This window comes from Octopus sinensis, linkage group LG2 (assembly GCF_006345805.1).
Source record: "Octopus sinensis linkage group LG2, ASM634580v1, whole genome shotgun sequence".
Taxonomy (NCBI): Eukaryota; Metazoa; Mollusca; class Cephalopoda; order Octopoda; family Octopodidae; genus Octopus; species Octopus sinensis.
The window spans coordinates 43,279,115-43,306,664 of record NC_042998.1 but is presented as its reverse complement, the minus strand read 5'-3'; the positions used below and the strand labels follow the sequence as shown (position 1 = coordinate 43,306,664).

General features: G+C 36.2%; 1 protein-coding gene and 1 long non-coding RNA gene across 7 annotated transcripts in view; one reads left to right on the top strand and one right to left on the bottom strand.

The window, feature by feature from the left end:
* Positions 1-2,064: 2,064 nt before the first annotated feature.
* On the top strand, positions 2,065-22,991 carry LOC118767722. Its single transcript, XR_005003637.1, has 3 exons — positions 2,065-2,080; positions 11,028-11,036; positions 22,622-22,991. It is a non-coding gene; the product is annotated as an uncharacterized LOC118767722 (long non-coding RNA).
* LOC115232521 (innexin unc-9-like) overlaps positions 15,738-27,550 on the bottom strand; it is a 116,534-nt gene continuing 104,721 nt past the window's right edge. For all 6 annotated transcript variants that reach the window (XM_029802434.2, XM_036512740.1, XM_029802435.2 and 3 more), the window contains one exon: positions 15,738-17,896. In XM_029802434.2, the coding sequence (XP_029658294.1) occupies positions 16,690-17,896 (1,207 nt within the window). In that variant the 3' untranslated portion in view covers positions 15,738-16,689. The remainder of the gene's footprint in view (positions 17,897-27,550) is intronic.

Below are 27,550 nucleotides of genomic sequence, written 5' to 3'. Positions count from 1 at the left end.
ATTTGTTAGTTTGGTAGGGTTGTTATTTATCTTTATCACATATCGTTTACTTGGTTCAGTCACTGAACTACTGCCATGCGGGAGCACCGCCTTACAGGGCTTAATCAAACAAATCGACCCCAATTTTTTATAAGCCTGCCACTTATTCTATGTCACTTTTGTCGAACTGCTAGGTTACGTGGACCTAAACAAAGCAACACAAGTTGTCAAGAGGTCGTAAGGAACAAACACAAACACCAAGACACCTACACACACACACGCACACACACACACACACACACATACATACGCGCATATATATATGTGTGTGTGAGAGAGAGAGAGAGAGAGAGAGAGAGAGAGAGGTTTCTTTCAGTTTCCGTCTACCAATTCCACCAAAAGGGCTTTGACCGGTCTGAGGCTACAAAAGAAGCCCAGTGCCACGCTGTGGAACCGAACCCAGAATCAAGGGGTTGGGAAACAAACATGTTACCACAGGTCTCTTTTTGTCCGTTTATGTTTGTTTGTTTGTTTTACTATTTTACTCTTTTACTTGTTTCAGTCATTTGACTGCGGCCATGCTGGAGCACCGCCTTCATTCGAGCAAATCGACCCCAAGACTTATTCTTTGTAAGCCAAGTACTTATTCTATCGGTCTCCTTTTGCCGAACCGCTATGTTACGTGGACGTAAACACACCAGCAATGGTTGTCAAGTGATGTTTGTATGGGGGGGACACACAGACACACAAACATATACACACACATACATATATATATATATATATATATATATATATATATATATATATATATATGTATATATACATATATACGACGGGCTTCTTTCAGTTTCCGTCTACCAAATCCACTCTCAAGGCTTTGGTTGGCCTGAGGCTATAGTAGAAGACACTTGCCAAAGATGCCACGCAAAGGGACTGAACCCGGAACCATGTGGTTCGTAAGCAAGCTACTTACCACACAGCCACTCCTGAGCTTTATATAAATTTAGTACATGTCGGAAAATCTGCATCAAATATTCACACAAAATTAAGTGATTTAGCGAAATTCAGAAATAATTATATGCGTGACTATTTAATTTATAAAAGCAGAAGAAGTAGGAGTGGTTAGAACAATTAAAACCGAGCTGAAGATCAATAGCCCGCATGTACTAATTCAGTAAATTTGGCCATTGTTTTCCCAATAGTACAAGTTTTATTAAAAACTTCGTCTTTTCTGAAAAACTCTTAGGCAGAAACTGAATAAATTTAGGGCGCCACACACCACCTCAAAATAATCAGTTGACTTTCTACATTTTTATTTTTGATGAATATGCACCATAAATAAATCAGTACCAAAGCTGTGTATATATTTAGTGAGAGACGTCCTCATTGACTTTCTGCGCGTAAACGCACTCTTGTTTATATAGCTAGTGTGGAAATAAATTAACGGCCACCGCCAGCACCGAGAACACCAGATCACGGGATTTCGGCCTTTCCTGACCTTGTCAATGGTGGGCGCAGTATTCTGTGGTCTAACAGAACAACCACATTTATGTAGGGATAAATATTACATTTTGTTATTAACACTACTTCATATATATGCATTTAAACATGTATGTATGTGTGTATGTATGTAAGTATGTATGTATATATATATATATACATATATATATACATATATATATATATATATACATACATACATACATACATACATACATACATACATACATACATACATAATACATGTATATATATATATATATAGTCAAATCCAAGAACAAACAATTAAAAAAAACATAAAAAACAAAAATACCAGCGTGAGGACGCGCAAAAGCGATATATCAAATTGACATTCGGTGAAAGGAGAGAGTTGTTAACGTTTCGAGCATAGCTCTTCGTTGGAAAAGAGAAACATCCAAAGAGAAATAAAGAAAAACAATCCATGTGCGGTTACAGTTCTGAAGTGACCGGAAGTGGAAGGAGAATGAGAAAGTAGTTTTTGGGACAGGAGAGTGTAAAGATGGCCATTTTGTGTGTGGGGGGGTGGTAGTAACTGTATGCGTGCGTGTGTGTAGTAGCGTATGTGTGTGTGTGTGTAGTAGTAACTCAGGGTGTGTGTGTATGTGTGTGGCAGCGCGCGTGTGTGTGGTAGTAACCCGGTGTGTGTGTGTTTGTGTGGGTCGTCTGTGTGTGTGGGCGCGCGATAGGATTTGTGTGCGTGTGTGTTAGAATTGTTGCTGTGTGTTAGTATGCCGCTGTGAGAGGTCAATCACAAGTCAGCAGCTGTGGTGAAAGGTGTGTGAAATGGGTGGGTGTGGCTGCGTGCGTAGACGGAGTAGTTAATAGTCAGTCAATTTCTTTATTAACCATGAGGTTGAGAAAAAGAGGGGGCGTTAAGAGGACGGCGGCAGTCTTGAAAGGTGTGTGAATGGGTGGGTGTGTCTGTGTGTGTGTGTGTATGTGTGTGTTGGCATGTGTGCGTAGGTGGAGTGGGAATGTGAGTGTGTGTGCTTATGCATATCGGTGCGTGTGTGTATCTTTCTGTGTGTCACCGTCATCTGTCTGTCTCTCTTTCTATATATATATATATATATGTGGGGGGGTGGACGTATTTACGTGTGGGTATGTGTGTGTCTATGTATGCGTAAATGTGTGTGAATGCGTATGTACGTGAGTGTATATGTGTGCATGTGTGTTTTCGTTGTGTGTGTTGCGTGTGTGGGAGTGCGTGTGTGTGTATATGTGTATCCATGTGTATGCGCGCGGGTGTGTGGTGTATGGTAGGGTGTGAGTGTGGTGTGTGATAGGGTGTGAGCGTATGTGTACGCGTGGGTGTATTTGCACATGCACACGCGTATGTGCGCGCTAATATTCGCACAACCTATTGGCCGCTGAAATCTACAAGTTTTTTTTTTCTCTGTTTATTTTCTGTTGAAGAACGTAGGCTCGAAACGTAAAAGACTTTTTCATTTCTCCTAAGCGTCAAACTAATACACTTCTTTGTTCATACACCTGCCTTCGTGTTTTGTTTTTCAATAAATTTCAACTATGTGTGTGTGTGTGTGTGTGTGTTTGTGTGTGTGTGTGTGTTTGTGTGTGTGTGTGTGTTTGTGTGTGTGTGTGTGTTTGTGTGTCTGTGTCTGTGTCTGTGTCTGTGTGTGCGCGCGTGTGTGTGTACACGCACACGCATGCGTATGCATAAATTTATCGAATAACTTTTCATCGAATTAACTTTGTATTGAAGTGTCTTTTCATCAAATGACCTTTCTAATGAAACTACCCTAGAGCAATTTTACAAATGTATATATTTTCTAGAAGATTTTTTTTCCACCGTCCACCTTTTTGATTTGAATGTTGACACAGCGATCCAGGCAAACATGTTACCAGGGCTACTACGAAGACTTATCTATAAAATTAAGCGTAAGTAAAGTAAGTTTTATTTTATCGAACAAATGGCAGGTGGTAACGATGGTCCATCGAGAAGAAAGACATTACGGTGCTGTTAACGAACCAGTAAAGAACATTGTTAACAGGTATCATGCAGTTAGTCACTGATATAAGCATTAATTATCTTCGTTCTATACCGCCATACAACGTATGAAAGAAATCTTTTAAATTTGTTACTTGTTCTTTTTTTTAACTGCTTAAATAAATGAAAAAAAGACTACAGGTTTTGTTTCGCTTCCAAATCTATTCTATATTTCAAATTATTCTATGAAATGTCATCTCGATAAAATAAACTCGATCTATGTAAAGCAGTGCCAGGTATGTGTCAATGTATGCGCGCGCGCACACATACACACACAGAGACGCATCGGAGAAATGAATGAGTGAATTACAATTAATTGACTATTACGATGGCCATTTACTTGATATGAATTATAATGTCGTCACGATATATCAGATTAGCATGTGTAGCGAGCTGCTTGTGTACACATTATTGTTAATGCAGTAAAAAGTATTCTATGAGGAATATTGAGCGAAATCTAGTAACCAATTGATCTAACAAGCGAAGTCTCATTTAAGTGAGGCGAGGCCGATGTGCACTGATGCGCATCCTCTCCTGCTGACCCCATAAGCTTGCTAGCATCCATTATGCGGAGCTTTCAACTGCTGACACTTGCATCTGCAAGTTGTTTGCAAAAGATCAAATGGTTCAGTCTGTACCGGAGCTAGTTTCATCTCTGTGCTGCAAAAAAGAAGGAAAGTGTAATAATGCCTTTATAAATAGACTGATAAGTTTACGTTCACACACCTGCTCTTCGGCGAGGGCTGAATGACCTAAATTGAGAGCTAATTCAACTCTTTTTCTTTATAATCCACAAGAGGTCAACACAGAGGGGGAGCTAATTCAACTCGTGTGTGACAGGTTATTCTCCTGGTTTGACGTCACATTATCAGAGAAGTGGACTTAACATTTGGCCGTAAATTGATCTTTGACAATTAAAGTAGGTCAACCGAGAATAATAGAATTTCTCTACAATTATTTATCTTGACCCTCCCGTGACCAGAGAAAAATGAAGAGGTCAATTTAATCATTAATATCCAAATGCAGAGAGGAGAAAACGATGACCGGAAATGTGTTTGATAATAAATATGTGGTTTCAGTTTCGAATCCACTTAGCTATACTGTACCACTTAGCTATACTGTACCACTTAGCTATACTGTACCACTTAGCTATACTGTACCACTTCGCTACGTCTCTATATTTGTGTATTTTGTTTGCTTTTGTTTGCATGTTTATATATTGCTGGTGTACATATACATATATATATATTGCTGCTGTTTTATGAAAGTTTCATATTTTGCCGTTGAAAGCTCGAAATAGAGAGTAATTAACAGTCGACAACTGAGGAGAGGTTAGACTTCTTTTGGTATTTTGTCACGTACTTGTCTCTCATTATGTGTTTTCACTTGTTGATGTCCTGTTCTTATAGTATTTTTTGGGGTATTTTGTCCTGTACTTACTCCTCGTGTGTTTACGTATTTTCCACTCCTTGGTGACGTCCTCTACCTGGTGTATTTTATATTTATTTATTTAGGATCGAACGCCACGTAGCCTTGTGCACAGTAGGTTTTTACTTTTTTTTATAATTTCTGCGACTTTACTCACTGTTCCCTTTCTTTCTCGCTATCCTTCTATAATTTTCCGTTTCTCCCCCTCCTTATTTGCTGTCCCTGTCTATCTTCCTCCGCTCCCTACTTTCTTTCATTCTTTCTCCCTTCTCCCCACTCACTTTGTTTCGTTCCCTCATCTTCTCTCTTGTCCCCCTTCTCCTCTGCCTGTTCGCTCTCACATAACTACAGGCCATTTCTCTAGCCTCCGTCTTTTCCGGACGTGACGTCCACATCGCTGGATGTAATTTTTCTCGCCTCCCGACATTTTTTCTCTTCTACTTATTCTATATCCTTTCGAAATTTCTCCCAGGCGTTACCCATTACAATGCGCCTGGGCTTGACGGCCCTTAATGTTTGTCATCATCTATTGTTTACTCTGTATATGTGTATATATATATATATATATATATATATATATATATATATAGTTTTTAAAAAAACGCAGAAAAAAGAAAAGAAAAAAACGACACGGGAACGTTGTACATACAAAATATTAATTAATAAGACACTTAGAGAAGGGAAGAAAAAGTGGTTGTTTTACGTTTCGAGCATAGCTCCTCTTCGGAAACAGAATACATGAGAAAGTCCAAAAGAAAAGGAACAAGGAGGAAAAAAATCGCCAACAGTATACGTGTATTATATTTTAGAATGACTGGAAGTACATGGACAAAGAGAAAGAGCTTTCTGGGACAGGAGAGTGTGAAGAATGGTCGGTATCTGTGTGAATGTGTGGGTGTGTGCGGTGGTATATGAGTGTGTGTGTGTTTGTGATAGTATTGCGTGTATGGTAGCGTGTATGTGTAGCAATAACTGAGTGCGTGTATGCGTGGTAGCGTGTGTGCGTGTGGTGGTAAGAGTGCAATAGGTGACCCGCGATATGGCGAGGGATTACTGTATACATATACATATACATACATGAATAGACGTAATATATATATACACATACAAATATGCAAACATTGGAATGTTGGCGACTTTTCCCTCCATCTTCCTTTCCTGTGTCTCCTGTTTCTGAGGAAAGGCTTCACACGAAACGTAAAACACCCTTTCTTTCCTTCCCTAAGCTTATATATGTGTGAGTGTATGTGTGTATATATATATATATATATATATATATATACGCACACACACGCACGCGCACACACACTCACACGCACATACACACACACACACATGAGGGTGTGCTGAAAAACTCATTGGCTGACTATGAAGTAGCGACGCTAGAGCTGTGAAATCTTGCATGCATTTATTTTAACTTTCTTATTAACAACTGCATTGTTTGTTCCCACGTAAACTGAAAACTGCCTGTTCAAAGAAGACTGCAGAAGTAACGAGTAGCGACTTCTCTTGAAAATCGAAAAAGTTTGAAATCGTGGTGTTATCAAGTAAAAGATTAAAAGAGTTTAGCTGCCACGACATTCATACTGACATGGTTGCCATATTAGGAGATGACGTTCTTGACATGACCAAGGTCTCTGCTCGGTGAGTGTCATGTCTTCTGACACCCAATCAAAAGTGCACGAGGCTGATCACATCACGGGTAAATCTGACATGTTTTGAGGCAGATCCAGCTGGTTTCCTGGAACATTTCCTAACCCGGGATGAGTGTTGGGTTCATCACTTTGAGCCAAAGACAAAGAAACAATCCAGATGTGGATGGATGCTTCCACCCGTCCTCATCTGCTCCAAAGAAGGCCAGAGGAAGGAGACAGCCTCAGTTTTTCGGAATGCAAAAGGCATTGTCTTTATTAACTATCTTCAAAAGGGTCACACCTGCAATGGAGAGTACTATGCTAACTTGCCGAGGCAGTTACAAAAGGCTTTCAAAACCAAAAGCACACGAAAACTGACGAAAGAGGTCTTGTTTCATTGGGACAATGCTTCAGTACACAAGTCCTTTGTTTCAATGGCTGCTGAGTGTGATTTTGGCTTTGAACTGGTTTGAACCAGAATTGCAATGATGATGACTTTATATTTGTTGTTGTTGTTAAGCAACAAGACGGGTAAGGGTGATTAGGTGATGGTCTTAGGTGATTAGGTGAAAGCTTAGGGGCGGGAGACCCCAGACCATGGAAAAAAAACTTTGGTCGTGTTGTAGTTGAGGGTTCTTCGTTGACGCCCGACACCACTGGGAGGTGGCCCTCGAAGACGCTGGAAATGGAGATCTCCAGGTCCAAATTCTTGAACGGCTGTTGTTGTTGATGATTTGGGTGGGGGAAACAGAATGAAAACTTCTTCACCAATCGAATATCCAAGCACTACAATACCGACGGAAGAATTGCATGGACCGCAAAGGGGCCTATATTGAAAAATAAACCCTAATAGTTCCCATTCTATGGGAGTATTTTCGTCAGCCTATGAACCTATCAGCCGACTACCATAGATATTAAAGCTTTACAAGTCGACATTGTGTCTTAATTTTTATCTTAATAGTACGATATTCTCATTTTTATGTGATAAACTATAGATTTTCTATAGCATTCAGAGCCAGCACTGTAATTACGACGTTTCGTACACGAATACGTCTTTGTCTACGTATTCGTTTACGTAAAATAAGTGGTGGACTCGATTTGTGAGTGATACAGCAATACTAAGTGACGTCATTGAGTTGTTTCGACTTCATATTCGTCGACCTAAATTTAAGTTTCTTTTTCTCTTTTTCATTTTATAGAAAGCAAATTATATAGAAGTCATGGCCTTTCACTGGTTATAAAGTGCAGCTTCTCCTTTACCATAAACTTTTAATCAAACTAATTAGAATTTCTCGCCTAGATTATCCAGTTTAGTCCCTTACTAAAAACTATCTAAAGCCCATTCTGCATGTTAATAGGGAACCTTAAAACATTGTTATTTCAATGAAAAATATTATATCATCCGTAAGAAAATAACAACAGAGTTCGGAAGAGCAACTTGATCTAGAAATAACAACACCCATAACTACAATTTTTTTTCTTTTCATTTAAGTAAATATTTCGTATTGAAATATATGTAATGTAAAATATTTAAGAAGAGCATAGTAAAACTCTCGCTCTTCACAATTCTCTGTATTGACCCACCTATGATTCACCTAACCCAGCTAAACTCACCAAAACTAGTACGAGTCTGCCATTCAACAGCTTGACTAAGAATATAAAATATTACTATGAAGTAAACACTATCGATTCAACTAAAAGATGCATCAGTTTCACAGCTAATTCTTTTGAGATATGCTGCAGTCAACTAAGCTTTTCATATGGCCATAACTAAAGATTCAAAACTCTTTCATCGTATACTAGCAGTATCGACCGGCGTCGAAACCCTTTAGAATTGGAATTTTTGAAAAATAAAAAAATTTGCATAATGTAGCTTGTTATTCTCTTTAAGTGAACATTTTTCTGGTGGAAATACACCGAAAACTGGCGAAACAGCAGTAAAAAAATCGTAAAAAATAGGGATTTTCATAAAAAAAGCACCTTTTTGATGTAAATAATTTTTGGTGTCAACATTGTCCGATTTGAATTTTATCTTCTACGGAATGAAGAGCAAGCCTTCTATCATACTCTCAATTTTGGTCAACTTGCGCCGCAGTGTGTCGGAGGAGATAGTGCTAGTTGAAATCTACCAAACCTGCAGACAACTTCAGCTTTATATAGAGAGAGATTTGAAACATCAAATATAAATTTAGAATTATTCTTTCCAAGCTAAACTGGAATATTCTTACCAAATCTAAACTATAACTCGGCGACATCAAGCTGTGTGGATTCTGTTTGATGGAGGTGTCTAAGATTCATTTACTCAAGGTTACGTTATTGAGCGGACGATCTAAAGTACTGTTTTCTTCCAATCACACACACGATAGCCTCACACACATATACACACGTCCATACGCACACATACGAATTGACGAAATGCACATCACTCCACACAATGCACGCACTAGGTTACATATACACATACACACACATACATTCATACGCGCTGCCCCCATTCACGCACATACACATAATTCTTACACACAAGCGTTTGCGCACCCTTGTTCAGCCAGGTCACCGTTATTATCTCCCTTTAAATCATCCTCTTTCTTCCGGTCGTTTCAAGTTGAACCGTTTATCCCTACGTATTTTTTCTCACTCCGTTTTTTTTTTCTTTCGTCCCCTCTCCATTTTTTTCCTCAACCCTTTCTGTTAAAGAGCGTAGGGTCGAAACGTCAAAGATTTTTCCCAAACTAATGCACCTGTTTATTGTTCCCACACCTGCCTTCGTCTTTTGTTTACTGTAGATACATATATATACGAGCAAAACGCCTCCCCCCACCCCGTCCAATGGACGGTGCTGAATCATATCTGCTGAATAAAAAGCAATTAGTGTTTTCGTTTCATTAAAAACTAATTACGCATGCCTTTATTTCAATAAAATTTTTGATTTTGTTAAACGAAGTTAAGGCAAAAAAGACATCTTGAGAAACCTAATAGACTTTCCTTCCTTCATGCCAAGTTTGAAGAAAATATCTCTTTTGCATCTTACTTTTTTGGTCTCTTAAATATACTGCATTTTGTGGCATTATTTCAAGCCAGCCGACTTTTTTTGCGCAAACTGCACGTGCATTTTTCTCGCGTACGGGTAGTATCGATCACAACAGCTGATGTACTTGCGCTTACAAATGCACGTTCCCACGGCTTTATCGATCGCATTCTCACTTGGAATCAATTTTTGTAATTTTTTCAAGACTTATACACGCCCTGATACCGTCGGTATCGACATATAAAATTTGAGTGCAATCGGATGGAGGACGCCCGAGATCCTAGAAGACACACACACACACACACTGACAGAACGGATTTTATATAATAGATATGTGTATGTTGTGTGTGTGTGTGTGTGTGTGTAATTTCACAGCCAAATCTTATTTTTTATTTTTGACATACACGCCTACACCTGTTGTACAAACTGTAATACATGTATATTGTTCTTTGAATCTGACCCTATATTTTAATAGCCCTCCTTGTTTGCATTCATCCAAAGTGTGGCCCATCTGGTTTATATTGTGAGTGATCTTTTTGTCACCAATACAAACGTTAAGATTACTTTTGTTTAAATTGACCATTTTCTGTGTTAGTATTACTTGTTTTGTTACCGAAATTAAGGTATCTTTGTATTGACAGTATTATCAATGTCCTTACTAATATTTTATCACACAACACATACAATTATCAATTATTGATCGCTAAGCTGAAATAGGCATGATGACATGTTTATTAAAAAGGTATGTTTTACATTTCAAATGTGTGATGAATTATTCATTAATAATTAACCATCGTTGTTAGTTTATCCGGTGTTAGGAAAATAATACATATTTAGTTTATCTGTGTTTATAAACACTATAAATAGTTCTCTGTTGAAAAGAGATAAATGTTCTATTTTCATAAAAATGTAAAAAATGTATAATCTAATCAGCACGATCACATTCCCTGCTCTAATGACTTTATTATTAACTATATGCTACGAGATTACATGCATATCAAAATATAAAACTTAAAACTGAAGGTTTATTATAATATATATTATATTATATATATATATATATATATATATATATATAATATATATATAAGATTTTCTTTAGGTTTAATTAAGTTCTTGAGAGGATTCAAGCTGGTTGCTCACAAATCAACAAGACTTTGAATTAAGAGGGTTCCTGATGTTTGTTAATATGTGGTATGTATGCATGTATGTATATTCTTTCCTTGTTGCGTTCATTGAACTATTGGTATGCTATGACATCGCTTTAAAGGATTTTTCGAACAAAATGCCCCCAATAGCTTATCTTAAGTCCAGCACTTATCCTAGCTATTTGACGAACCACGAAGCTACGTGGACATATTCAAACAACACGATTCGCCCACACGAAAGCATGCGTGCTCGTACGCACACATGCACATTTAATAAGTGTATATATGTGTGTGTCAGTTGTTCCCCCTAGTTAGAAAAGTGCCCTCTCTTATTAAACTTTATACGACAATGTGCACTTCGGCCCAGCTTCCGTTTTGCAAGCACATTCCCAGATATAATACTTGAACTAAATGAAAAAAATTATAAAAGAAGCTTAGATGCCCTCCTCAATTTTGTGGGAATATTTAAAAAGTCACCACACCATGAAAGCAAGAGCGAACCTTAAATGGAAAGCTTTTAGAACCAATTTCAATGGAAAACGAATTCAAACAGGCTGACATACTAGTACAAACTCCTATCTTCATATACTTTGCCGTGATACTAATGTAAGTGAAATCGGTGTTTACATGCGATTCAGAATCTCTGACAAAGTCTTCAATCAAAGATCTTTCAACACCAAGTCAAAAATAGTTTGCCCTTTTTCAAAGAGTTTCTTTATATTAATGATACAGATCGAGTGGCTGACTTTGTAGGTGATATGTAGATGATAGTGGTCATTTTCCTTAAGACGTGTACTGCATTTGGACTCAATACTAGCATAAAGATAACCAAAATCATGTACACTCCATTAGCTGGAGACGTTTATCTGTAGCTTAACTTCTTCGTGGGAGAAAAAATCTTGAAGTGGTGGACAGCTTTGTGTATCCCGGAAATACGCTTAGTAGAGATGATACGCTTGACGCTGAAATAAATCAAAGGATTACGAAAGCTAGTGTTACTTTCGGGAAACTCGAGAAGCGAGTCTGGTTAGATCGGAGTATTATAACAAACACAATGCTCTCTGTGTACGAGGTCTATGTTCTCAGGCTTGCTATATAGGTGCGTGGAGTGGATAACCTACAGGCATCATATCACGTTTTTGGAGAGGTTTCATCAGTACTGTATCACACCTGATATTCTCATATTTGAGAAAGTGGGCAACACCAGTGTTGAAAGAAGAAGAATTTTGAATTGGATACTTTGAGTCGGTCATGGTGTCAGAATGACGGATGGAAGTGTGTGTGAGTATTATAATTCGCTTGAAATATTGCAATATCGAAGAAGGGAAAAACGAAAAATGGGAAAGATTCTCACAATGCGGAAAGTTTAACAAAATCTTTATATTTCAGGGATATTATAATACACGCCACCACCACCACGTGGTTATTCGTAGCAACAACCAACGATCGGAGAGTTATCTACACCAACAAGCCGATAACATTTAGAGAGTGACTGCTATTGCTGTTAACGCCGTCACATCCGACGGATGATGGGTTGCCTACAGAAACAGTTGGAAGTTTGTATACACCAGTGCTTGGAAAGTCGATTACAGCGACATTTGGGGAGTAACTACTTCTGCTAACAAAACAATGAGGGATTTGAATGGGTTAACGGAACCTGCATAACAAGTCATTTCTCAGACTCTTTCTCATGCAAAGGATGTCATAACCAAGGTAAGACATTTAGAAGTTTCAGGTAAGTACTTACTTGTATTTGTGACGGCGTTCACCCAGGGTGGGTTGAGCCGGTTTCTTCTCAGCTCCTGACGGCATCACGAACATAGAAGTTTCGTGGGAATATTGAATTCACAAGCGGTCCCCGACATCCCGCATGCATATTCCGAGTGACGGGACGCCCTGTTTGCCGCAGAGTCTCCACAGATGCAGGGACAGAACGACCTCGAAGCCGCCGGTTGCCGATCAGACGCCTCTTGGAATTTTCACCAGAGCCCCGTTGGAAAGGCTGCGGCCCTAATACCGCTCGGTGCCAGACCAATCTGCCTTGGGTGGCCCTACCAGGAACCGAAGTTCCCGACGGCATAGCTCTGACACTGCCCGTTTACACCACCCTACCGCTTTGAGGAAGGGTTGGACTTTAGGGTAAGTATATTATATACAAAATTCTGCATTGTATGACATCCTTAAAGTAGCAAACATTTATCTCATAATATTTCTTTGATCATTAGTATTTTTTATTTTTATATATTTATTTCCTTTTATTTATTTATATATTATTTATTTATTGCAGGGCCATGATCTGCATCCTGATTACACTTGAGGACCCCTAGATTTTTAGCTGCCAATCACCAAATTCTCGCTAAGGAAAGAAAACATCGTAATACATTTCAAAAACCTTGGACATGAAAACCAACAGAATTGTTATTGATATAAAACAAATTCAAGCTCTGTTGTGTCTGGGGAGAGTCATTTTCTTTTTGTGACTTATAATGTAACACAGCACCGGTAAAATTTCCACTTATTTCATATTTTTATTTCATATTTTTATTTTTATTTTCCAAAGTGGAAATTTTACCGGTGAGTGTGTTACATTATAAGGCACAAAAAGAAAATTACTCTCCCCAGACACAACAGAATATGCTTCAACACACGAACTCATATAAAGAATCTTGCAAACCAAATCCAAAAACGAAACAAATTCAAACGTTTTACTTTTATTTGAAAACAAAACAAGATTTATTACTGTAGAAAAGACATATACAGTAAAGCAAAATTGAATCAAAACAAAATTAAGATTTTAACCTCTCATTGAATTTTGAAAAATAAAAAAATAGAGAGCATTTATATTTTAAAAAATGTATAATTAGGCCGTTTAAAGATGTGGTTGTTTGCGTAAATGAAATATCATGTATACGTGTGTGAATATATATGTATGTGTCTGTATGTGTGAGTGTGTGCATTTATGTATATATGCATTATATATCTATATATTATACACATATATAAATATTATATACTTACATACCTATATACATATATAATGCATTTATATATATATATATATATATATATATATATATATATATATATATATATAAACCGTCAGTGGTTCATATATCCGAAAAAGAAGCACACTATAAAGCGTGAGAACAGTAACATATATGTTTTTAGGAAGTTAGATGTTATGGCCGGTGATAGAGTGGCCCTTGGTTTTGCACCCATAAGCCGCTTAGCAGTATAGGCGACTTCGGCGATTTGAGTCTGACGAATCGCCCATACTACAAAGCGCTTCATGGATGCAAAACCAATGGCCAACCATAACGTTTAACTTCCTATACACACAAGTGTCTGTCTGTCTGTCTGTCTGTATGTATGTATGTATGTATGTATGTACGTACGTATGCATGCATGTATATATAGGTCGTACATGTGATTGCATGCATGTGTCCGTGAGTGTATACGTGTGCTTGTGAAAGTAAGAGTGGGGCATCTTTTTTTACATGTCAAACGTAGCGATGTTAAACGATATAGATTTAAATGCTTGGTCGATTTATGAAGCAGTTTTGTGTTTTGGTGGGATTTTGTTTGGGTTTTTTTTCCCCCTTATTTGTTATCAGACTCAGTTTAAGAAAATAATAAATTTAGATGTTTGATAAGCCGAAGAAGCTTAACTGGCATTTATGGAAGTCGTAACCAAGATATGTGTTTAATAATCAGCAATAAAATAGACTACTTCGTTGATGTGAAACTGGGACACGTTAATATAACTGACATCACTAATAGATAATTTATTGTTTATGTAATTATTATTATTATTATTATTATTATTATTACTACTACTACTACTATTATTATTATTATTACTATTATTATTATGTTTTCAACATGTTTCACACAAGTTTTTGCCACTCCATCAAATGGACTTCTATGTGACTGTGGTGCTAGCAGAGTTGTATTTTGGTTGTGTAAAGTTGTGTTCGAGTTAGCATAACTGTTTTGCTCAGTTATGCAGTTTCGTTACTTTGTTTATGGAGTTGATTTAATATTTCAGCTGTCATGCAGACGATTTGCTATGAGAGTTATGTTATTTTATTGGGTTGTAGTAGAGTTTGTGAAAATAATTATTATAATTACTATCTGATAGTGGTGTCCTGTGTGTTTATTTTCATCCTGCCTCTAGTTTCTAATTAAACCCAACTATTTTTAAAACACTAATTTCTTAAATAATTCTTTCTACTAAAAGCACAAGAGCTGAAATTTTGGGGGAGGAGAACAGTCGATTACATCTACCCCAGTGCTTCACAGGTACTTAATTTATCAACCCCAAAAGAATGAAAGGCAAAATCGACCTCAGCGGAATTTCAACTCAGAACGTAAAGGCGGACGAAATACCGCCTAGCATTTTGCCCGGTGTGCTAACGATTCTGCCAGCACGCTGCCTTAATAATCATAATAATAATAATAATAATAATAATAATAATACTGGAAGCATAAGACCTCAAATTTGGAGGAATGAGATAGTCGATTACATAAACCCCAGTGCGTAACTGGTACTAATTTTATCGACACCGAAAGTCGACCTCGGCGGAATTTGAACTCGGGACGTAACGGCAGACGAAATACCACTAGGCATTTCGCCCGGCGTGCTAACGATTCTGCCAGCTCACCGCCTTAATAATAATAATAATAATAATAATAATAATAATAATAATAATAATAATAATAATAAAGAAGAAGAAGAAGAAGAAGAAGAAGAAGAAGAAGAAGAAGAAGAAGAAGAAGAAGAAGAAGAAGAAGAAGAAGAAGAAGAAGAAGAAGAAGAAGAAGAAGAAGAAGAAGAAGAAGAAGATGTCAACGGTGATATAAAAGAATAATCCAAGAACCTTTTAGAAGCCTTAAAGTAGTTGGTACGTTTAGGTTAGGGACCTAAGAAATACAGCACTTCCTTGGTGGATTATTTGCTTTTACTGCTTATTAATCCTTTTTTTTTAATTTCATAATTGGCAGTAGCCATGAATTTACGGGATATTATTGAATAATCCCTACTTCCCAAGCAGATAAAGTAATGGTGCAATATCTCATCTCCCAACTGAGATCAAACCGACTTCTTCAGGATCTGAAGTCTGAAGTCATTCTTATTAATAAATGCTGCGGCTGCTAGCAGCATTAAGCAGAATTATTAAATGAATTAGTCTGACGAAGCTTTTATTAATATTATTGAAAGCTGATGAAGCTAAAATTAATTAACAAAGCTTGTCAGCCAAGCTGATTCTTCGCTACATAAAGATTATATTCTCTGAAGGGAATTATTTTAAATTATGTTTTTAATATTTAACATAAATCACTCGAAAAGAGTGAAAAGGGAAAATACAGAATGAAAGAAAAGAAATATACTAATAGAGTAAATGAAAGATGTGATCTAGAAATTAATCAATTTAATTTTTTTTTTTAATTCCGGAGTTTACATTGACATGAAAGGGGTAGGTTGTGATCCCAAATTAGAATAATGAGAGATTTCATTTTTCTGTTAAATGGAGAAACCTCTGTTATATTGGGTTGTTAAAAAATAAAGAGCATATGAAGAGTGGGAAAAAGAAAGCGATATTATTGTAGTTTCTGAAGAAAAAAGACAAATTTTGTGGATCTTTTGATGGGCTGAGTATGTTTGAAGAAGTGAATAATAAGTAGAGCAGAACTTCAGGAGACATCATATGAATCTCAGACATGCTTCACAACAGGTTTTCTTTTATCGTATATCGATAAATTAGACTTTTCAAATACATTCCATATTTTGCTTGAGTTTTTCACCTTTTACGAATTTTATGCGCATGCTTCCTTTCGTTGAAGACAATTTTTCTGTAAAGAGGAAATATCTGTTCATTCCATGATGTTTGTAGCGATAACATGCTCCTTCACTTGCGTTTTCCAAGCGAAGCTCTCATGTTAAGTATGAACATTAGAACCAACATCTGCTGGTTCTTTATTCTTCACTTCATTCTTTTCCTTATAAGCCTTCCACAGATAATGTAATAAGTCTCCGGCAACTAAATCTGTAGAATTCTTTGCTATAACACGTAGGACCAAAAAACCATCGTCTCGAAGATACTCCTTCGTAAATTTTTGACATAGTTTTCTGTCCTGTTTTGTCTGGATGGAATCCCACCATCGAATGTATTTAGTGACATAATCAATATGAGCCTGGGAGAAAATGAAGCGATAGAACCAGGACAAAAGATTAATGCATGAACATGCAGCGACAAACACAAACCAAAACCACAAAAAGATGAATATTTTTTCGTTAAATAAATTGATTGGTAAAACACATTGAACGGTGTATCTTTGAAGATTTTGTAATTGACGAATTTGCAAGTCACACAGTGTTACTCTAGGGAAACGTGGACTTTCTTGCCAAACAGTATTACTGGCTAAAGAATTTAACACTTCCAGTCCGTAAACAGTATAATCGGTTGCCATAAAAGCATTCAGAAGGAAAAATTGGCCAATTACATTAGCCACGTAGAGCATTTTCACAAAAACATAGAGGCCAGTAAGAAAAGTACCCTGGCGACGGGAACACAGAAAGCAACACATCCTCGATGATCTTTGTCGTAGTTTAACAAGGAAATTGAGTTTATATTCACGATAAGCTTCAAGCCAGCGTGTGAGAAAATGAGCTATGTTTTTAATGGTTTCCTCACGATCATCTGGGGAACCTAACTGAGTCTCTTCAGCCATTGACACAATTTTATCAAGGTTTAATCCTGATAATTCGTGCGTTGATGTCCAAAGTATATTTGGAAATTTAAACATGAATGCTTGAAACAGTAATATTAGTGGCACCCACTGGTAGTAAGTTATTTGTTTGTCCTCTCGCTTGCGAATTTCAACTGGTATAACGTCTGTCATCGGTATGTAGTAAGTGTTGGCAATCCAACAGTAGGATTTGGTGTAGTCGACAAAGGCATCTGTGAACTCGGCCGGGCACCAACATTGAATAGCATCTCCGACATACTGACCTGTGCTAATTATGACCGCAAAGATGACCAATAACACGACAGTATAAAGATGGTTAAGGCGATCAACCCAGTCGTCATTTATGCTACCTCGTACTCGAGAGTAACTGCCAAAGTTTTCAATCAGTGAGCTGATCCTAATACGAAAAGAAAAACAAAAGAAATAAATTAGAGACCTGAAGATAAAACACTGCAATTAATGTATAATAATATATTACATTTGATAAAATATGTGTGTGTGTCCGTATATGTCTGTGTGTGTATGGGAGTTGCACATCAACCATTTCCATTTCTATACCTACCTTTACTTCACATCCTTTGAATATCGCTAATATCCATTTGAATACCTGTGTAATCCATTACATGAAGTTAACAATTAATTAACATGCTTTAAACAGTTCCCTGCAACTGAGTATTTGACATTTTAATGTTAACACATAGTAAATCAAAACTTGATAAGACTTGATATTTTCGATTAGTGAACACTCGCACTCGCCTCGCATATATATATATATATATATATATATATATATATATATATATATATATATTATATATATATATATATATATTCATAAAATAGAAAGAAAAAAACAGAGAAATTGAGAAAAACGAGAAAGCATGCAGACGGACTTAAGGTAAGAAATGAAACACAAAATTTGCGACAGAGAAATATTGTACTTAGATACAGAGAGAGAGAGAGAGAGAGAGAGAGAGATGAGAGACCAAAGACGAGAGGCACTGGTAATTGCAGAGGTAGATGCTGCAACCCAAAGAGTGAAATTTATATATATATATATGTGTGTGTGTGTGTGTGTGTGTGGTGTGTGTGTGTGTGTGTGTGTGTGTGTCACGTGATCGACCAGACTATCGAATGTTACTATGCATCGTTGGTCACAATGCATTTTGCATCATTTTAGCTTTCGAATGATGCTACCACGCTGGCTAGGCAAGCTGGCCAACATTGCCCCTGATCGGAAGGCTAGTGCATCGCAGGGTTAGCCATTTACAGTTGAGTAGACTGGAGCAACGTAAAATGAAATGTTTTGCTCAAGAACACAACGTACAACCGGTCTAGGAATCGAAACGTCGATCTCACGATCGTGAGTGCAACATTCCTGACCACTAGACCACTCGTCGCTACACAAAGAGACACGCACATAGACAGACAGACAGACAGACAGACAGACAGACAGACAGACAGACAGACAGACAGATAGATAGATAGATAGATAGATAGATAGATAGATAGATAGATAGATAGATAGATAGATAGATAGATAGATAGATATTCCTCTTATGACTTGAGTTTCACGCAAAGGTGTTCTTCAGGCAGGCTTTCCGTGTTCTTACTCAGTTTATATACTTGAGTGAATTAATTCTTTTGTAAATGGTTATCAATCTCACTGGCTGATTTGTAATCGTTATGCTTTGTGGCAATCGTCTCTGGCTGTCGTTTCATTTAATTCGATGTTTTTGTTGTTTTCATTGGTCGTCTTTGTTGCTGATTTATCTGTATCGCATTATTGCTTTGATGTGTTTTATCTCATTGCTGATTGTTTTATCTCATTAAAATCCTGACAAATAACGTTACCAATACTAAAAACTATTTTTGATAAGGTAGCCCTCTATAACAATGACCTAGCTAACAGTGGATTTAAAGATAAGATAAATTACAACCCTTCTAGTAAAAATATCAATGAGGAAAACTGACCTAAAATTAGACCTAGGAAAATCATTTGGTACATTCCACTATTTCTCCCTAAATATTTTATCTAATTTGTTGTATTTCTGACACATCGTTTTTCTCACTTTCAGTAAGTAATTCCGTATACTCTTTGGTTAAGTATGTTTGCGATGAGCTTATTTACATGTCCCTTAATTGGTTTTATTTATATTTTTAGAGGAAGTTGTTCCATGCGTGGTTGTTCTATCTATCTATCTATCTATCTATCAGATCTTGTGGTTGCCTAAGATATGCCGAAGTCTGCGTTTTCTGCTTTTGTTGAAAGCGTTTGTGAAATTATTTGTGTATGTTTGTGTCTGTGTGTATGTATGTGTAACAGAAAATGTGTACATGTGTGTGTATTGACTGACTTCGAAGTTTCGGCCAGCTAAGATATAGTCCGACGATGACTAGGCTAGCCGCAACTTCGAAGTCACAGTCAACAACATTCTGGTTTTAGAATAATAAATTTATACTCTACAAAAGTGTAACCTTTCAAATTAATGTAAAGTTGTTTTTATTATTACTTAACATAAAAGCAAACATTACTATATAGTCTTTTGGCAGATTAGTAGTATTTATCAAGATAAATTTGGGGAAAAAACTCATTGATAACTTTAAGACAATTAGGCCTCAAAATCATTGTTATTACCGATCTATCAAAAATCGATTTGTTAAATATTTCCCTAGATCTAAACTCCCAATCTTATAACCCGTACCATAAGCCAAACAAAAAACTCTCCTACATGCACAGTCCTGTCACCTTCCCCCCACCACCATAGTGTTTAAAATCCTGATAGATAACGTTACCAGTAGGATATCAAGCCTCTCTTCTAAAAACTGTTTTTGATAAGGTAGCCCTCTACTATAACAATAACCAAGCTAACAGTGGCTTTCAAGATAAGATATATTACAACCCTTCTAGTAAAAATATCAATGATAAATACTGACCTAAAATTAGACCTAGGAAAATAATTTGGTAAATCCCACTATTTCTCCTTAAATGTTACAACTAACGTATGAAAAAAGTTTCTGTCTCTTTTAAATAAGTATTTCCTAGAACATCACATGTACATACTAACAGTAAAATTTTACAGCTACTCCCGTAATATGAAAAACATCATCACCCGTCAACATCAAGAGTCCACTCTCAGTTGTAACTGTCAAGACCCCGGAACTTGCTCACTTGACCAGACGTGATAAATTCCGTTGTATAAGGAACAGAGGTAATAGCAACGCTTCATGATTAAATAACTGAAAAAAGAATTACATGGGATTACGCGGAGGTGACTTCAAAAGACGTTATGCAAACCACTTATCTTCTTTCCGGCATATCAACTAAAGTAAATACACTAAGTTGGCTAGCCATGGGCGGTGCTTGAAGATGAACTCTACGTCACATACAATCAAGTGGAAAATCGTAGAAAAATCCATGCTATATATCAATGGATCTAAGAGGTGCAACTTAAGCGTAGCCGAACGATTGCATATCCTCTTTTTAGATCTAAGAATTCCACCGCACTGCGGATTCCAGATCAGAAATTTCAGCAAATGCAAATATATGGACAAATTTCTCTTGACGAATTGGACGACAGCATTCTCTCCGGATTGGGCAGCTGTATCGCAGATTTTAGACTCTTCTCCATTGAATCATTCTACAACTACACACACACGCACACTTTCTATATATATATATATATTATATATATATATATATATATATATATATAATAAGCAACAACTACCCCAAAAGTATACTGTCCATTCCAATTATGAAGAAGAGAGAGAATGAGGCCAATAAACTGTCCACAATCTGTCTACCCTATGTGAAAGGCCTCTCCGAAAAGATACAAAAGATATGCGGCCCATATGACATCGGGACAGTATTCATGAGTAATACAACACTTCGCAAATATCTCCTTCGAGTAAAACCACCAATAAAAGAGAATATGACCAAAGACTGCGTGTACTCCATCCCATGCAGCGAATCATGCAGCCCACTCAAAATAATGGTAGACGAACATCCCAAAGCTGTGACACGAGGAGATATTGATAAATCGGGTATAGCTGACCATGTATGGAAAAATGGAGACCACCTCCCCCTGTGGAACCGGTATTAAGAAAGGATAGAAAAATATTAGATTTATAAGCCCTAAAATTCACTCCATAATCGCACATATGGCGTAGTTGTTAAGAGCGCGGGCTACTAACCTCAAGATTCCGCAGTGACAACAACAACAACAATAATAATAATAATAATAATAATAATAATAATAATAATAATAATAATAATAATAATAATAGCATCGAAAAATACCTTAGGAATGAGAACCCAAGTTCGAAATTTCCCTAAGACACCTGAAGAAGGCTGGAGGGTATATCAGCCGAAACGTTGTGTTAACAACAAACAAGATGAGGACAAATATCTGTCGAATGTAAATAATGTACATAATTCCTCATCTCTTAAATATAGAACTGTAGAGTCTACAGAGCAATCAAATAGATAGCTAGCTAGCAGCTTATAAATCAAAGGAACAAAAGCGAGAAAAACAGGACATATGAATTGACATAACTAGTAACAACTAGATCATCACGAACAAAACAGTGTACGGGTGTAAACGTCAAGCGTAAAAAACATCTAACGAAAACAATTACCTACACGGTATTTGAAACAACTGAAACTAAACTAGAAAGACAGTATAGCGGAAATAGAACTAACAACACACCGAAAAGCAAACCCAAGAAAAAACAATCCTCATTTTTAAATTGCAGTGGTATGAAATTCTGATCATGAGAAACAAAATTTAATTCAAATAACTAATATACCCTACGGCGTATCTTGTACACTTTTTTCCTCTTTTGTTGACGAACTAAACAATGAAAACATTAATATTTAAGGAAACTTTTCTTTCAAGCACATATGGACACATGTACACGTAGCCCATTAGATTCATATCTATTCACTGTGGCGGAGAGACAGTTTACATTAAACAATATAAAAAGTCTGAGAAAGGAAACATCAAAATTGGAGCTTCTTCATTATTACCCTATGTTAATGAAACTGAACCAAAAGGAAGAAATAAAGCCGTATATATATATATATATATATATATATATATATTATACTTACTATAAGGTGAGCACAAGTGTGTACCTACGCTGCTACATGTATATATAAATATAAAAAATGGAACAAAAATGTAATAGAGGACAATAAAACATTCGGACAAACAGACGATACAAAGGCGGATAGGAGAAACAATAATTTGAAGGACAGGCAAAAAAAGGACAGGTCATTCGTGACCTTCTTTCTTCAGTCAAATTACCAGATGTCCTTACTGTTTCGGGCAATTACACTTGAGACAGTTCGATCTGGTTGCTCCCAAAAAAGCCTAAGCTAAGAGCATTAGATCTTTTGTAAGAAAGCTAGCAATGTGTACAGCAACAAAGACAAAAAACGGAGAACATGGTACACAATTACAAACACAAACAACAAGATTATAACAACAGGTGTCTTTCGACTGAGAATGAATCAAATTGAGCTGGCGAGTATGATGTGAAAGCCTAAAGGCAGGAACAGAGGAGATGGATATAAGAGGTGTTCTCCGTTTTTTGTCTTTGTTGCTGTACACATTGCTAGCGGTCGACAGTCAGGCCAAGAAAGAAACATCATGACTGGTCGGACACCAGTCACGTGGAAGGAGGAGAGAGGGGTAGGAGGCAGCGGGATTGAAGGACTAGAAAAGAATCAAAGAGACAAAGGGAAAGGTACAGGGGAGATAAACGAGGAGGAAAAGTGGAAGTTAAAGAAAGAGAAGGCCAAGAAATGTGAGAGACAAAGGGAGCTAGAAAAAGAAAAGGGGGAGAAAGTATGAGGGGGGACTAAAAGATAGAGTAAAAGAATCATATATACATATATATATATAATAATTTCACCCAGCTCTATTAGACTTGAAACATCGTGGGCACGTACGACGTGTATGTCTCATCAGCAATCAGTGGAAGTGTTTGATATCTGAGGCGAATTCAAAATGGTTTCAAAATGTTAGTCCTTTATCGCTCAGCTCAGGTCATGTGGTGTTAATGTAACAAGATGCATTATCATATGTATAATATATACAATATATTATATACCAAAGTGTCAATAGTATCCTGCCAAATTTCTATCCGAGCATGTGATCCTAAGAACAAAGAAAATAGCTAGTGTCGCTTCCACAGCATTAACACCACGTGACTTAGTTGACGAATTGAAACATAACATATAGAAGCCATGTTTCAAATTTCTCACTCTTCTGATTTCTAATGAGCGGGACTCACACTATGTACCCACGGAAGTTTAAGTCATATGGAACTGAATCAAGCTGTTATTTAAAAATAGATGTAACCCTTATCAACTCTGTTGAGAGCCACTTTTCCGTTTGTCCACTCATTCGTATACATACACACGCACACACAAGCACATACACACACGAATGTATGTGTACGCACATGCATATATATGTACGTATGTACGCATATACGAGTCTAACCATACATGTATGTATGTATGTATGAGAAAGGGTTTTCTCATACAGTTGCGGGTGATGATTTTTAATTCATAATGTAATGCATGAAATAAAAATCAGATGAAGAGAGAGTGACAAACATACATGTACACATATACAAACATGTATTATAGACAGCCACTCAGGCTCAAAAACATAGGCAACACAAACACAGACAATAACACACTTATACATACGCACGCGTGTACTACCATTGGCAACTTTAAAGCGTAGATCCACCTACGTCGACGAACAGAAAATTTACATTAAACAAAAATAACGAAGCAAGAAATAATACATCAGCAGTTTATAACTGAACAAGCAGTATCGCCCGGCGTTGCTCGGATTTGTTTCGACCCTTTAGAATTGGAATTTTTGAAAAGTAAAAATTTTGCATTATGTAGCTTGTTATTCTCTTTAAGTGAACATTTTTCTGGTTGAAATACAGCGAAAAATGGTCTTAACATGGTCCGATTTGAATTTTATCTCCTACAGAATGAAGAGCAAGCCTTCTTCTATCATACTCTCAATTTTGGTCAACTTTCGCCGCAGCGTCTCGGAGGAGATAGTGTTAGTTGCAGGCTACCAAACCTACCACACACAGACAGCTTCAGCTTTATATATATAGATTAGGCACGGTCAACTTATTTCGAGAAGTATGCTGCATGAGATATGGTTCATCATCAGGTGAACTGCACTACTAAAAATATTCAAGGTCATTTTTCGTTAGGCAAGATCATTCAAGGAGTCTCACAGGTCGCAGTTCGATTATGATTGAACTAAATTAGCAGAAATAGTTGTTTTTGCCGTTGTGTAATCCTAATCGAGAAGACCACACAGAGATAAATAACCATACAGAAATAAATACAACACAAAGACACTGAAATACTTTATATTTTACGCTTGGGAAAATTAGTTTGAGAACCATTAAACAATTATGATCGATTTAAGTATCACTATAAAAATTATCAGCGGACGAAGACAGAATGATTCACACATATACAAACATATACATAGACAGTGACACATGCAAACACACAAACAGGCACTCAAACATGTACGGACTGAGATATGCATAAGCACAAGTAGAATATATGATATTTTTCTCCATAATAAACAGCTAGAGATTGAGACCATGTAAATAGATAAAAACGATAATTTATAATTCATATTATTATGACAAGGAAGGAAAATAAACACACAAACCAACGCAGACATTAAGCTCTCATATTTCGTCCATTCTGCTCTCACAGACACGTACACAGCCATATTTCCAGTATATTATAGTTGATATTAAAATATGCGGATTGATGTCTTTTTCTCAAAATGATGACTGTGAGAGTTGTGTGAAAAACATCGATTCCATTGAACGAGTATCTACAATGGAGCTAAAGATGCTAGAAATAACACTCACGTCTCCATCAAATCACACACCCGCCAGCAATGCTCCTGCGATTGTATGTTTCTTTGCAAATCTATATATGGAAGTAAGCTTCCATATATAGGTGTTTGTGTGCATATATATATATGTATGTATGTATGTATGTATGTAGGTAGGTAGGTAGGTAGGTAGGTAACTAGGTATGTATGTATGTATGTATTGATGTATGTATGTATGTATGTATGTATGTATGTATGTATGTATGTATGTATGTATGTATGTATGTAAAAATTTAGATTCAGATGAATTAGGTACTTGAGTTGAGGAACCAGAATTTAGTACGGTATTATCCATACAATTCCAAAATAAGGTGATTAAATCAAAATAAGCAACAAGGATATCCAGAGCTTATGCAGTACGATCGTTTCAAGCAACTCCATTTAACCGAACAATGCAATCATTACCTCAATTTAAATGTAGAGCAATCCTCAGCTGCATAAAGACAAAGAATTAAATTAAATTTAAACAGATGGACACATTCATATAATTTTACCTAAAACCTCCAAGAAGGTAAGGAGATAGACAAAGAACATGCTGTCTTCACTTCAGCTTAGAAGCTACTTAGATATCAGGAAGAAAAACTTGATAGAGATCTAACTTGTCACTGTTTCATGGGATCAGTTTTAATTTATAGACTTGTTTATCAACTCTTTGTATATCTAAGGCTAAAGAACAAGGAGCAGTGTCTGCTAGGAAGGGGGATGAGGGAGTCGACAGAAATTATATTGGGTATAGTCATAAAAACTATCAAGATTAATTTGAAGTAATATAATGAGATTTGGTAAAGGAAATCTCAAATCAAGATGTTAACTGACAATTAAAAGGGCAAACCACTAGTAGACCATTGATAATGATACAGGGGAAATTTTATCATGGGGTACTATAGTTAAATATTTTAAACAATATTACCATATTGTATACAGTTAAAATTTAGGGTTATTCAGAAGATTATTAAAAAGAATATTATAACGAAAGGATAAAAAGTTTTTTGATTACTTTTGACTATATACCAAATTTTACCACAATAGAGGGAGGAAAAGAAATTGCATAAGAATAGTTTAATATTTATACATATTATATACTTAAATACTATCTTATTAGATGGTATCAGTGAAGATTGATCAATTGGCATTTACTGGTATTTAATAAAGGAGTACTGAGGTAAAAGAACATCCTAACTATAAATCAATTAAATTATAATCTAAGCAATTCATTTTAAGTAGTGAAGATACCAGTATTGCTTTATATAAGCTAAGTATGAATTTCTAAGAATACAAAACTTAGATTTATTTTATAAATATAGGATATCATAAAATAATAAAATAATATAATAATCCGGTAGGGCAGAACAACATAGAAAGGGAATAAAATAGCTTAATCACTAAAAACCATGATAAAGTATATATATACCTTATTAACATCTGGGTATCCTTGTTGCTTATTTTGATTTTAATCACCTTATTATGAAATTGTATGGATAATACCGTACTAAATTCTGGTGCCTCAACTTAAGTACCTAATTCCTCTGAATCTAAATTTTTGCTATATATATAATATATATATATATATATATATATATATATATATATATATATATATATATATATATATATGTGTGTGTAAGTGTGTGTGTATTTATATATCAGGGAGAATGAGATAACAAAGCCAAGGTTTTGAGGAGTTTTCAGGATAGACATTTTTCAGTCAACCATAGATACAGAAAGCTCTTCAATAGACATAACTTAAAAATCAGTTTCAGCTCAGATACTAATTTAAAAAATATAATCGCACACAACACACAAAAACCACAAAATGAAACCAGCTGTTCATGTAGGGAAAAAAGTTTGTGCCCGCTAAATGGAGTTTGCATGTTCGAGACCATCATTTATGAAGCCACCATAGATTCTATAACCACTAAGGACACAGTTTCGACAAAGAAATATGTGGGCCTTACAGAGGGGTATTTCAAGGTCAGGTTCAACAATCACATCTTGAGCTTCAGGCACTGGGATAAAAAGGAAACGATCAAATTATCCAGTTATATATGGTTCTTAAAAGATAAAGGTGTCAGTTACAATCT